This window comes from Chiloscyllium plagiosum, unplaced genomic scaffold (genome assembly GCF_037043375.1).
Source record: "Chiloscyllium plagiosum isolate Xiang-an unplaced genomic scaffold, Cpla_swu_hap1 HiC_scaffold_30, whole genome shotgun sequence".
In the NCBI taxonomy this organism is placed as follows: Eukaryota; Metazoa; Chordata; class Chondrichthyes; order Orectolobiformes; family Hemiscylliidae; genus Chiloscyllium; species Chiloscyllium plagiosum.
The window spans coordinates 12300907-12314157 of NW_028270168.1; the positions used below are offsets into that span (position 1 = coordinate 12300907).

The window sequence follows — 13251 nt, forward strand, 5'->3', positions numbered from 1 at the left end:
CCAAATTGGAGTGTGGTCAATTAAATCGAATGTGATTGGTGTGATGTGTTTGCAGTGACCAAGGTATCTGGTAGAGTGTCAAGCATCGCTGCAGCCTGTGGATGGTCTGTTTTTCCCCTGCCGTGAAACCTTTCAATCTGCCTATGTTCCGGCAGTACCTTGTCAGTTGTCCTGTACATAATTCTATAGGCTTCCTCTGATGGTGAATATTGTAAACCGGGTAGCTGAGTCCAAACCCAACCAGTTAGCGCCATCAAATGTTTGGACATAGGTCCCAGATCTTTGGCCTGATGTTTAGCATGCACGGCCAATGTGAGATGAGGTATAGCTTCTTCAGACATCTCATACCATTCCAACTGTTCTGCAGTCAGTTCAACAACCCCCGCCACACCTTCTTTCCCTATCAGAATACAACTAGAGGAAATATCCCATTGAGTCCCTTCTAAGTGCTGATAGAATGCTGATAGATGTCATTATCATCTCTATCATAATACAGGGTAACATGAAGGGGATCTGCAGGAGGAGCATAGTGATGCAGCATCTGAACCCAGGGTCGTCATTGGCTGTATAAAGACTGAATACCATTGTTCTGCCTGCTTTCAGGTTCGAGTAGTCCCCAGTATATATCAGCCCACTGCCCTTCTGCCATTGGTGATGTGTCCGGTGATAGCATCATTTGAGACCCAGAGTGAATCATTGTCATAGAACAGTTGACAGAATAGCCATTTGGAAAGGTCACTACCAGCCCATCTAATCCGCACAGAACCGAGACCTCACATCTCACCAGCAAGTGACAGCCCATCAGATTCATAGGGCATGCAGGTGATGATATATACCGGTGACAAAAGGTCTGTCCGGCCACTGATGTGATCAGTGGCGATGTCAAAGGCAGATTTTCTGGTTTACTGGACGCTGGAGGATGATATATTTCACCGAGGTATATCACAAGTGATGGTAGAAAATCTTGAACCCGTGTCAACCAAAAAAGACAGATTCTTGTCCATTACCCTCATTTACATATAGGGGTCTGCCAACCCCACATGCCCCTGGATTCTCGGGCCCCGTCAATATTCGTACTCCTGCCCTTCCGGCATAGTCTGGGGGTACTGTCCTTGCACCGGGGTTGTAGCTGCATTTGGGACTTGATAAGACTGAGCAGCCTGTTGAAAAGGAGGCTGACTTGAGCGGACATACTGTCCTCGGATCAATCCCTGGCCTCCCTGGGGTCCCCACAGCATGGGACAATTCCGTCTCCAATGCCCAGGCTGGCCACATTCAAAATAGGTGTTGGGTGGCTGACCTCTTGGTCCTCCACGGCCCCTCCCTCTGCCACGCATTCCTCCCGAATCACCTATAGGCTTGCCCCCGTAGTAAGAATAGGGAGGCATCCAATCAGATGTTGGGTCCAGACTGGACAGTTTGTTTTGTGGCAACGGCCGCTGAACCATCTGATTAGTCGTCTTTTGGGAGGCCTTCCTAGTATCATTAGCCTTCCTTCTAGCCTGATCAAGCTGTAACTTCAGCAACTGCACTTGAGCTGACTCGTTGCTCTGTTTATCTTCATCTTGTTTTGTCCTGTGACGCTTCATGTGGTGCGTCAAGTGTTTCTCCCACTGTTCTGTAGAACAACCTGGGATATCAGGATTACTCTCCATTGCCTCTTTTACCTCCTTAGGCATCCCTGCCATAACGGCATTCCGAAATAATGTGGTCAGTAGCTGACCCGACCCTGGATGGCTCACCGCCGTATCTGTCCACGTGCCCTTACACTTAGCCAAAAAGGCAGGCATATCCTCACCCTCCTTCATTGTGAAGGTGAGTGAGTGCATTGCTCCCGGTGGAATCGGAAATCTATCCCTCATTGCCCTTCCCACACAGGTGGCATGCTGCACAAATGGTTCCGAATCAGGTAATAAGGTGGTCCCCGCAGACGCTTCAATCTGCTGTATTTCCCACATATTCAATTGCTTGCCCAACAATGCTCTCCAATCGCCCATAGCTAACTTGTACCCTAGTGTATATTGGAAAAATTTAGTCATCCAAGGCCCACCTCCCTCCATGGGTGGGGGCATTTTATCCAGGATGCAGTACATATCAGTAAATGTGAAGGGCTGATAAACATCCCCCGTATAGGAGCCTCTGTAAATTAATGACATTTGGTGGTGCTGATACTGTACGGGTTGTCGTAATGTGTCTCTGTGACGCAGGTTGTAACTTGGTTCAGGTAGGGGCTTCATTGGAGGGCCATGTTCGATATGCATTGTGAGTGAGCCTTTCAAAGTGACGGGGTAGGTGTGTGGGTCATCGTCGGTCAGGGATTCTTCGTCCTCAATATCTGTATTATTTTTAGACTCCCCACCCCCCCCCATCCAATTTGTCTCTATCTCGTTCTTCCCTCAAATCTCTCCTTCTTCTGTCTGAGAACCCGTCATCTAGTAACTGACCTGAGCTATGTAATCTTCCCCTCCCTTCACTCTCAACACTATACGGTGTCGAGTGAGCATCTGGCTCTTCCAGTAATGAATGTCTCCCCTGTTTCGGCTGTTCTTTGTTTCTGCTGTGTGTCATTACCACCCTGCTTGCCTCCTCCGCTTCTTTAACTCTCCGTCAGCTTCTAGTGTTAGTTTTTCTACCTTTCTGATGCTTTCTTCTACTGCTTCCGCCAGTCTCTCTTTTACTGCTTCATACTCTCTCGTTCCTACTTGCACATCCAACACCCCTTCTTGAACATACATAAGTGGCATTTGTGTTACAGGATATGGGGGCAGTGATTGTGCCCCAGGCAATTTAGGATATAATGGCGCGGTTGGTCCTGCCTTTTCTGTCTCCTTTGCCAGTTCTGTTTTAGAGGTACCACCTACTCTCTTTTGTAATGTTTCTACTGCCATACAGGCTAACGTCATGTTGTGCAGATAAATCCTCCTCTCCTCTTTCTCCCCGCCTTCTTTTGTCCACTTTCTTCTAACTAATATTGACCCTTTCTTTTCCTTCATGTGCTCTTCAACTTCTAATTTAGCTTGCTCTTCTGCTTTTCCTAAAAACGGTGACAATTTCCCCCTTCCTCATCTTTAGGGACTTTGCCCTGTTGTTGTAATTTGTCCCAAATCTTATCATATTTCTCCATCATTGTTTTTTGTTTGTCCTTTGCAAGTCCACTAACTAACTGACTTCTAGCCTTACCCCACTGCTGTTTTACGGGCAACATTAAGTCAAAAGAACATCCTCCGTATTCCTCACACTCTTTGTCAAATTCCCCTTCCATTTGCTTTTATGAGATCCTGCTCAATGGATTTTAAACCTCCTCACATTTACGTACCTTGTTGCTTTTATGGGGGCTCTAACCCCACGGGACTTTAAACCTGTACGTATTAAGCTTTGTTGCTTTTATGGGGACTCTAACCCCAAGGGACTTTAAACCCGTACGTACCTTGTTGCTTTTATGGGGACTCTAACCCCAAGGGACTTTAAACCTGTACGTACTATATCAATACTTTATCCACTTACTATTACTAGGACACTTGCAGTATAATGACAACAATCAATTTAGTATCTCCAATTGCAGAACTTCGATATAAACAGGCGTCTGCTCACCTTTTTTTATGCGGCACCGCGTGTTGTTGTCATCAGACGTCAGTTGTCCGTTGTTTCTATTTTTCTCTCTTTTCCGTCACTTCTCGGTCTTCATCACGTCGGGGTCACCAAATTATCGGACTTTGGCTCATTCTACCAACTTACTTTCTTCTATGTGTGAGCCAAGTCCTGTGTGTTCTTTAAATGAAGCAATAGGAGAAGATACTCGGTCTCACACTTTTAGTTTATTTTAGCAGTAAGTGGATAAAGTGTACAGAGCTCTGGGTCTAGACCTTCCCGTCCCTGACAAACAGTAGAGTGTGTCAGTTCACGAAGTCTGACCCCTATCCTGCCCCTGACCCAGTCTTTTATACAGTACAAAATGTCATGTAATCACAGAACATTGTGCAAGCATTGAGGTGTGGTTGACTTCTTGATTGACTGTTGACCTGATTCCATTCTCCGCCTTCTTGCATTCCCGAATATCTGACCCCATGTGACCTCCTTCTGCACGAGGCGGCGCGAAATAGTTCTTGTTTTTTTTACCACAGCTTACAACATGTCCTGCATCTGCACTCACAAGGCGGCAACACCCCCGCTGTCTGCCTCGCTCTCCCAGCCGCTACCAAGACCGCCAGTACACACTGCTCTTTATTAAAAGTCATTCCTATTGTGTGTTTACATCAGCATATCTTTACAAGTCAGATGTACTCAGTACTTTTCCACTGTCTGTTCGTACATACAAGGGTTACACTACACACTGCGCTAGTTAATGATTAAGTATAACATTGTATTATAAGTACTGAAACAAATATATCATTAAAGGCTTCTGAATGCCTCAAACTAAGCCATATATTTACAGTATCCAGTTGGTTACCTCTTCTTAGATTCTATGTGATCTAACCTTATCCACTTGCAGAATGTAGGCATCATTGGCTGGGCTAGCATTTATTGCTCATCCTGTCTTGCCCTTGAGAAGGTGGTGAGCTGACCTCAAACTGCTGCAGATCGTGTGTTGTAGGTAGACCACAATGTCCTTAGGAGGGGAATTCAAGATTTTGACCCAGTGATTTAATTTTCAAAAGGTTCATAAATGACTACCATTAATGACCATGTAGCACATTTGATCAAAGTCACAGATCTGAAACAATAACTCTTTCTCCATCTGTGGTTGCTGCCAGATCTGTTGAATATTCATGATATTTCAGCATTTTCAGTTTTATTTCAGATTTCCAGCATCTGCAGTACTTTATTTTTGTACAGTTGCTCTTTTTAATATCTGCTAATGGCCTGGATGAATTTTGGCAATAAATTTTAATGTTTGCAATTAACATGACGCAGAAATTTAGAAGACTGTGTAGGATGGTGACAAACTACATTTATCAAAGACCAGTGCGTGGAGATTCATTTTGATGAAATAAGGGTAGCAATATAAATAAGGATAGGGAAGAAGTTGTTTTGTATGCTTTCCTTTATTGGTCAAGCATTGAGTATAGGAGTTGGGAGGTCATGTTGTTGCAGTACAGGTCATTGGTAACACCACTTTTGGAATACTGTGTGCAATTGCAGTCCCCTTCCTCCTGGAAGAATGTTGTGAAACTTGAAAGGGTTCAGAAAAGATTTACAAGGATGTTGCCAGAGTTGGAGGATGAGTTACTGGGAGAGGCTGAAAAGGCTGGGGCTGTTACCCCTGGAGAGTCGGAGGTTGAGGAGTGACCTTGTAGAGGTTTATAAAATCATGAGGGGCATGGATAGGATAAATAGTCAGGCCTTTTTCCCTGCGTTAGGGAGAGTCCAGAACTAGAGGGCATAGAGGGGAAAGATATAAAATGGACCTAAAGGGCAAGTTTTTGACAGAGCATGGTGAATGTATGGAATGAGATGCTAGAGGAAGTGGTGGTGACTGGTATAATTACAGCATTTAAAAGGTATCTGGATGGGTATATGAATAGGAAGGGTTTAGATGGATATGGGCCAAGTGCTGGCAAATGGGACTAGATTAGTTTAAGATATCTGTTTGGTATGGATGTGTTGGACCAAAGTGTCTGTTTTTGTGCTGTACATTTCTATGACTCTATGATTGAAAGAATGGGGATTTATTTCCATGTCTGGGTGGTGTGTGGCTTGGATGGAACTTGCAGATGGTGTCCTTATGTACCTGGTGCTCCCATCTAGCCAGATGGTCATCTAGGAAAGTGCTAAGGATCTTTGGTGAATGTTTGCAGGGCATCTTGCCGATGGCAGGCATGCTACTGAATGTCAGTGGAAGAGGGAATGGACGTTTGAAGGTGTGGTGCCAATCAAGTGGGCTGCTTTACACTGGCAAATGAGACCAATGAAGTTGAGGAAACATGGTTGGCAAGGACAAGTTGGGCTGAAGGGCCTGATTTCTGTGCTGTGTACCTCTATGACCTGGGTGGTGTCAAGTTTCAAGTGTTGTTGGAGCTGCATTCACCCAGACAAGTGGGGAGTATTCCATTACACTCCTGACTTCTGCTTTGTCAATGGTGTAAAAGCTGAGGAATTACTTGCAGCAACATTCCAGCCCCTGACTAGCTCTTATAGCCTGGCAGTGTAGTTTCTGGTCAATAGTATCCCCAAGTTTTGATAGTGGTTGATTCAATGATGGTGATACCATTGAATATCAAGGGCAATTGTCAGATCTTCTCTTACTGGAATGATAATTGCCTTGTACTGGGTGGCACAAGTGTTACTTACCACTTTTCAGTCCAATCTATATGTATTGCCCAAGCCCTGTTGCATTTCGACATGGACTGCTTCAGTATTCGAGTAGCAGAGAATGGTGCTGCCCATTGTATGTGGGCGGCACGGTGGCACAGTGGTTAGCACTGCTGCCTCACAGCGCCAGAGACCCGGGTTCAATTCCCGCCTCAGGCGACTGACTGTGTGGAGTTTGCATGTTCTCCCCGTGTCTGCGTGGGTTTCCTCCGGGTGCTCCGGTTTCGTCCCACAGTCCAAAGATGTGCAGGTCAGGTGAATTGACCATGCTAAATTGTCCGTAGTGTTAGGTAAGGGATAAATGTAGGGATATGGGTGGGTTGCGCTTCGGCGGGGCGGTGTGGACTTGTTGGGCCAAAGGGCCTGTTTCCACACTGTAAGTAATCTAATCTAATCTAAACATCTCCACTTCTGACCTCATGATGGAGGGAAGTTCTTTGATGAAGCAGCTAATGTCAAGGACATTAGCCGGAGGAATTCCTACAAAGGTGTCTTGGAGTTGAAATTATTGACCTCCAACAACCTCCATCTTCCCATATGCCAGATATGACTCCAAATATCAGAGAGCTCCCCCTCACCCCTAGGTCCACATTTATTCCAGTTTTGTTAGAGGTCTTGTTGTCACACTGTCATATGTAGCTTTGATAGCAAGGATTGTGACTTTCACTTCACTTCTGGAATTCAGCTAGTTTGCACCAAGGCTATAATGAGGTCCTGGCAGAAACCAAATTTGGCATTATTTAACAGGTGTTGCTTGACAGCACTGCTGATGACACTTTCCATTACTGATGATCTCCAGTAAACTGAATGGGTGGTAGCTGCCCAGGTTGGATTTACCCTGCTTTGTGCATACAGGACATAGCTGGGTAATTTTCCATGTTATTGGGTCAATTGTCAGTGTAGGTGTATTGGAACAGTTTGGTTCAAGGTGAACCAAGTTCTGAAGAAAAACTGTTGTGGGAGGAATGTAATCTGGGCCCAAAACCTTTGCAGTATCCAGTATCCTCAACCATTTCTTGATATCATGTGGAAAGAATCCAACTGGCTCAAGACTGGCATCGATAATACTGGGGACCTTTGCTATAAGGATCATTAGCAAAATTTAAATTAAATTTGTATCAATTAACATATCATGTCCCATCCCGAGAATCAAACCATCACATTTAAATAAAATTATGTTTGAATGAAAAGTGTCAAAAGTATGTGAGAAACTAAGTTCACACACTTCAATAATTTTAGTCCGAGACAAAATCTGAATCAGTAGTGTCCTTTATTTTACTCTTGCAAGAGGGTGTGATGTCCACTGTCTACAAGGCAAGGGACACACACACTGAATTCAATTAATACACGATATTTATATAATTTGGTTTCTTTTTTTTTATTTCATTGCTCCTCCCCGTTTACATCCTCCACTTCCCTAGACCAGCACCCATTACTCCTGTTTATCTCTTGCCTTATCCGGCCTTGTCTGTGACAAAATGCTTATTTCTGGCCTCACAAGGCCATTTGACCTCATCCCGCTGTGGGTCATTGTTAGGCATATCCTTTCTTCACCATTATCTACTCCCTCCATCTGTGCCTTCCCCTACCATACTGATCCTTATGGCCCTTTTAATTGGGGTTTGTTCCTGTGTTTCTGTAAAAGTGGAAAACAGATGTTTAAACCTACTGTTTGCACAGGCGTATCTAGCTTAACTTCCCTCACAGCATCTTATCTATTCACCTGTAATATCTACCATTGTTTTGCAGTCACGTTTCATTCTTGCATACAATTTTAGCTAATACAAAAACAATTATGTATTTCCTCCATATAGTTTCCATTCTTGTTGACTCAGCTCTTGGCTGAAACAATTACACACTGGTGTAATTTACTTTTTATAAGTAAATGTATAATTAATTATAATTGCAGAAGTAACACTACTTTACCTATATCCCACAAGTAGAATGCATTCAACTAAACATCAAGGTAGGGGTCACAACATGAGTATTGTCACCTTCTGATGCGTGCTTGCAAATTAAGACTGAAGGAACTATATGCAAAGTTTAAAATAAATTCTTGCTGACATTAACAATTGAAAATATGCAAATTATATGCAACATAATGTTCAAAACAGCCCTTATCAGCAACATTACAAAAACTCAGTACAAACCAGCAAACTAATTACAAATCGGTTTGACATTTTAGGGATTCCAAGGAAATCCAAGGTATGGTCCTGATACACAAGGGTCACAGAATGGTCACAGCACAGAAGGCTGTCCTATCTGTCATAAAGGAACCTGCATTAAGTTGGCTTTTTTCACATCTTGTCAGTTATGTATTCAGACTGTTTGAGACAATATATCACTAATTAAAGGGAGATAAACTATTGCTTTTCTTTTAACCCCAATATAATAAACTTCAGATGAGACAATTGCACAATTCTTTCCCAGTGTGTTTTACCTGACTTTGTTGACTTGTTAGTCCATTCATCAATGCATCATTACCACCACCATATAATCCCATTGTACCTTCATTTCGCATTGGGGTGTGCAAAGCTAGAGATCCTCCAGATACAAGCTGAGGAAGAAATTATAGAAGTGAAACTCCAGAATACAGAGGAACCTTAATTATCCAAACGAGATGGGCGGGCACTACTTCATTCGAATAATTCATTATTCTGTTAATCGATTCAATGCCTCTCCTCTGGGACTCAGGGTTTTCTGTTCAGTCTGCTCCCCATTCAGGAGAGGAGACTGCATCACAACACGCGTGAGCCCCTGCCCAACAGTGGCCCCCACCTGCTCCCCAACCCCGCCCAGCACGGCCCCCCACCGCACCCAAACCCATCCAGCACCGCCCTCCTGCCCAATCTCCAACCCCATCCAGCACCACCTCCCCACCTACCATCCAAACTCCGTCTGCACCCCTGCCCCCCGGCAGCCCCCTTTCCCCCTCCGGGGCAACCAATGTGGACACCAACAGTAAGATTACTGCTGCCTTTGTGGGTTAAGTCTCCAAATAGCGCGCACACAGACAGACACACATACACATACACACACACAGACACACACAGATAGACACACACACAGACACACACATTCACGCGGACACAGACACAGACAGACACATACGCACACACACAGACAGACACACACACACACACAGACAGACCCACAGACACACACACACAGACAAATTTTTACTGCAACTTTTTGACAAGTTCCACCTCTGCCCTGTTTAGGACAATGTTAGAGAGAATATCTGGGAAAGGGGGGTTTAGGGTTCACCCCTATGTAGAACTCCAGGCAAAGTGTGGGGAGAGGGAGAGTCATTTGGAGATGGTGCCTGGACTCCCATCAATGTCCAGGACTGTTCTCGGCAGCATTCCAACGAGCAGAGATCGTTTTTAATGACTAGAAACAAAAGACTCGATCAGGGTTGAAACAGCTCTTTGATGTAATGTTTCTATCGGGACCTCAAGATCTCCTTTGGATAGTTGATATTCGGATAATCGAAGTTCCTCCGTATTGCTTCATTAGATTAATGATGACTTTTCCTAGATAAACAGTGTAAAGTTTTAATCTTGATTGAATTGAAAATTCCTTTAATTTTAACAGCTGTGAAAATTATTCAGAAACAATGAAGCTCAGAGTGAGCAACTTATGACCAATTAGCTTTTGCTAATGTCCATGCCCCAGCTCTTCCAATGATTTCCACTTCATGAGAAGATCCTGATTTTATTTGTCATTCACAGGTTTTGGATGCTGCTAGCAAAGCAAGCACTTGCCCATCCTAAATGACCTTGGAGGGTGGTGAGCCATATTCTTGAACTGCTGGGGGATGGGGATGGGGATGTGGAAGGAGAATAGAACAGAATGCAGAGTAGAAACAGGCCTTTCGGCCCAAATAGTCCACACCGACCCTCCAAAAGGAGTAACCCACCCAGACCCTTACCCAATATTTACCCCTGACGAATGCACTTAAACTATACATCTCTGAACACTATGTGCAATTTAACACGATCAAATCATCTAACCTGCATGGCTTTGGATTGTGGGAGAAAACCCATACAGACATTGGGAGAATGTGCAAACTCCACACAGACAGTTACCAGAGGCTGGAATCGAACCTGGGTGCCTGGTGCTATGAGGCAGCAGTGCTAACCATTCAGCCACTGTTGCACCCTAGGTGCTGTTCAGAAGGGTTTTCCAGCACTTTGGCTTTGCAACTTTGAAGGAGTGGCAATATAGTCTCAAGTCAGGATGGAGAGAGACTTGGAAGGGAATCTTGCATATTGCAACACTTCCATGCTCCTACTGCCTTTGCCCTTCTATCTAGATGATGTTGTGCATTTGGAAGGTGCTTTCATGGGAGCCTTGACAAGTTGCTAGTGCATCATTTAGATAGAGCACACTGCCACCACTGAGTGCCAGCATGGGAAGGAGTGAATGTTTACAACAATGAATTTAGTGCTAACCAAGGGGGCAGCTGTGACCTGGATGGTGCAGAGCTTGAATGCTCTTACAGCTGCACTCATCCAGGCAAGTGGTGAACATTCTATCACACTAATGATCCACTTTTGTCAGGAGCCCTGAGTCCACCACCCTTCCAGCATGACGACAAACATCCTCCCCTTTCAGCATTCTTAACCAGCTGCTCTGTCTATGGCATTCTGCTTCTATCTCCAATTACTAATGAGCTGCCAGAGGAAGTGGTGAAGGCTGGTACAATTGCAATATTTTAAAGGCATCTGGATGGATATATGAATAGGAAGGGTTTGGAGGGATATGGGACGGGTGCTGGCAAGTGGGACTAGATTAGGTTTGGATATCTGGTCGGCATGGACGATGTGGACCGAAAGGTCTGTTTCCATGCTGTACATCTCTACCGCTCTTGAATATTTGTAACAGTTGCTGTCCTTTTCTAGCTGGACTCTTGTACAGTTACACAATGCAGCACAATTTCTAATCTTGAAACACACATTAGCTGAATCCTATCAGAACATTGTTCCAAGTATTTAGCTTTATACTCACCTATGGTTTGTTTAGCAGCAAGTGAGCCTGCACCACCTCCAACATGTGAGATGTTAACTCATTCATGTCTTCCAAAACCATGATTTTTAAAAGCTACCAAGCTCTTCTTGTTCTAACAATTTAAAGTAACAGTCAAGTTCAAGATTAGAATTGACTTTCATGCAGAATCAAAAATTACAAGTGAATCAGTAAATAAATTATTAGTGTAACAAAAAGCTGAAGAGTTACAGATAACATGTAATTGTTCTATTTTAATAGATACAAAAGACCGACAAGATTTGTTTTGCTTAAAACTTCAAAAGCAGAATCTGCCAAAATCTATAAATGACTATTCCATTAATTTTTAAATTATCTACATACATTAGTTGTTCCCTCATCAGCTTAGTTCTTTTCTCTGGACATAGTGAGTGCCCAATGTTCAGAAACAAGAAAATCAGGGACACATTCAACTTAACAATTCTATAAACTGCCACACTTGGTAGCTCCTGATGGCATGATATACACAAAGCAACTAAAAAATACATTAAGTCGCACTTATTAAAAAAAAGTACTAAATTGTTAATCAGGGAAGTATTTCAGATAGCATATTTTCCATCCCAATTAGTTATATAAATAAACATAGGCTTTATATTTTAACAGAATACCATTCCATTTAATTTGTGCATTAAACAAAAAACACTGGGGGAAATAAAGCTTTTTATAAATAATTCTAAATATGAAAATGCTAAATTGGTAAAATAGAAGAAGCAAATGTAATGAGACAAAACAAAAAGATATGTCTAAAGTATCAATACCTTTTCGATCAGTAACCTGTGAAGTAGAAATTCCTAAGAACAAAGGCAGCACAGGAAGATCCATACAGAAGCAGGAAAGCTGCCTCGTTTTGAGATAAAAAGTGTGGTTTTGTAAATCTTAATTGGGAGTTTTAATCGGACTAGTATTATAGAAGGGAAGGTAAAAGCTAGGTTAGAGAAAAAAATTGTAAATAGTGGCTAGTTAATTATTCTCGTAATACTTTAAGAAACAAAGTTGTTAAATTTTAACTTTAAATAGTTCTTGGCCACTTGGATTTTTACAGATTAATCTCCGGCATTGCAGGTAAGACTTACCAAGCAAAGCATTACTAAATACAAAAAAGTCAACTTAAAATCAAACTGCATAAATATCAAATTGAAAGGTTATGACTGAAATATACAGATGGCACTGATTTTTTAAGTGAGGGAAATTGAGAGGAGTGTGTAGCAAATGGATGACAAAAAGAATTTAGCTGGGTGGGCAGACAGTACAGGGAAAATCAGAATGACATTCTTTGGAACAGAAATAAAATTATCACATTTAAAGATTTTAAACAAAGTAAAACAGAAACTCCAACAAGTAGGTATGACCATCAGACCAACTTGAATCTGTGGGTTTAGACTTAGATGCACAGAACATAAAAACAAAGTGATAATGGTTAAACTGTACAGACCTTAGTTAAACTACAGGTGTAGTATTGTTGTGCACTTAACTATAGAACGAACACAAGAACTGATCAAAGTAACACTGACAGATTTGTACTGGGAACAACGGAGGAGACTCAAGCATAAACAATAACATGGACTAGTTGAGTCAAATGGACAATGTGGAAATCAGCAGAAAAGTGTATTTTATGTTAAACTGTGTTAAGCAGCACAGATGGTTTCAATGTTGAAGTCAGTTTAATAATGCTTAATCTTCTTGTCTAGAGCTGCAAAAGTTAATATATGGTGTTACAGAAGTCTTCAGGATTCAGAGTTTAAGGTATTTAGCAATAGGTGTTCGTTGAACTGAGTTTCATAAACTCAAATTTATGATCATCACAAGAGACTCACAGGGTAATTTAGAAGGTAGTGGATATAATGTGGAGCTCTGTAGTGATCTACTAAAAAGTTACCTAATCATTTTAGAACA

The 13251-nt window shown here is 42.6% G+C and overlaps 1 protein-coding gene across 1 annotated transcript in view; it reads right to left on the reverse strand.

The window, feature by feature from the left end:
- LOC122563521 (uncharacterized) overlaps window positions 1–13251 on the reverse strand; it is a 100968-nt gene that overhangs the window by 52525 nt on the left and 35192 nt on the right. Inside the window, exons 5-7 of the mRNA XM_087976972.1 lie at window positions 11335–11415; window positions 8750–8866; window positions 1078–1769 (exon numbers count right to left, since the gene is read on the reverse strand). Of these exons, the coding sequence (XP_087833098.1) occupies window positions 1078–1769; window positions 8750–8866; window positions 11335–11415 (890 nt within the window). The remainder of the gene's footprint in view (window positions 1–1077; window positions 1770–8749; window positions 8867–11334; window positions 11416–13251) is intronic.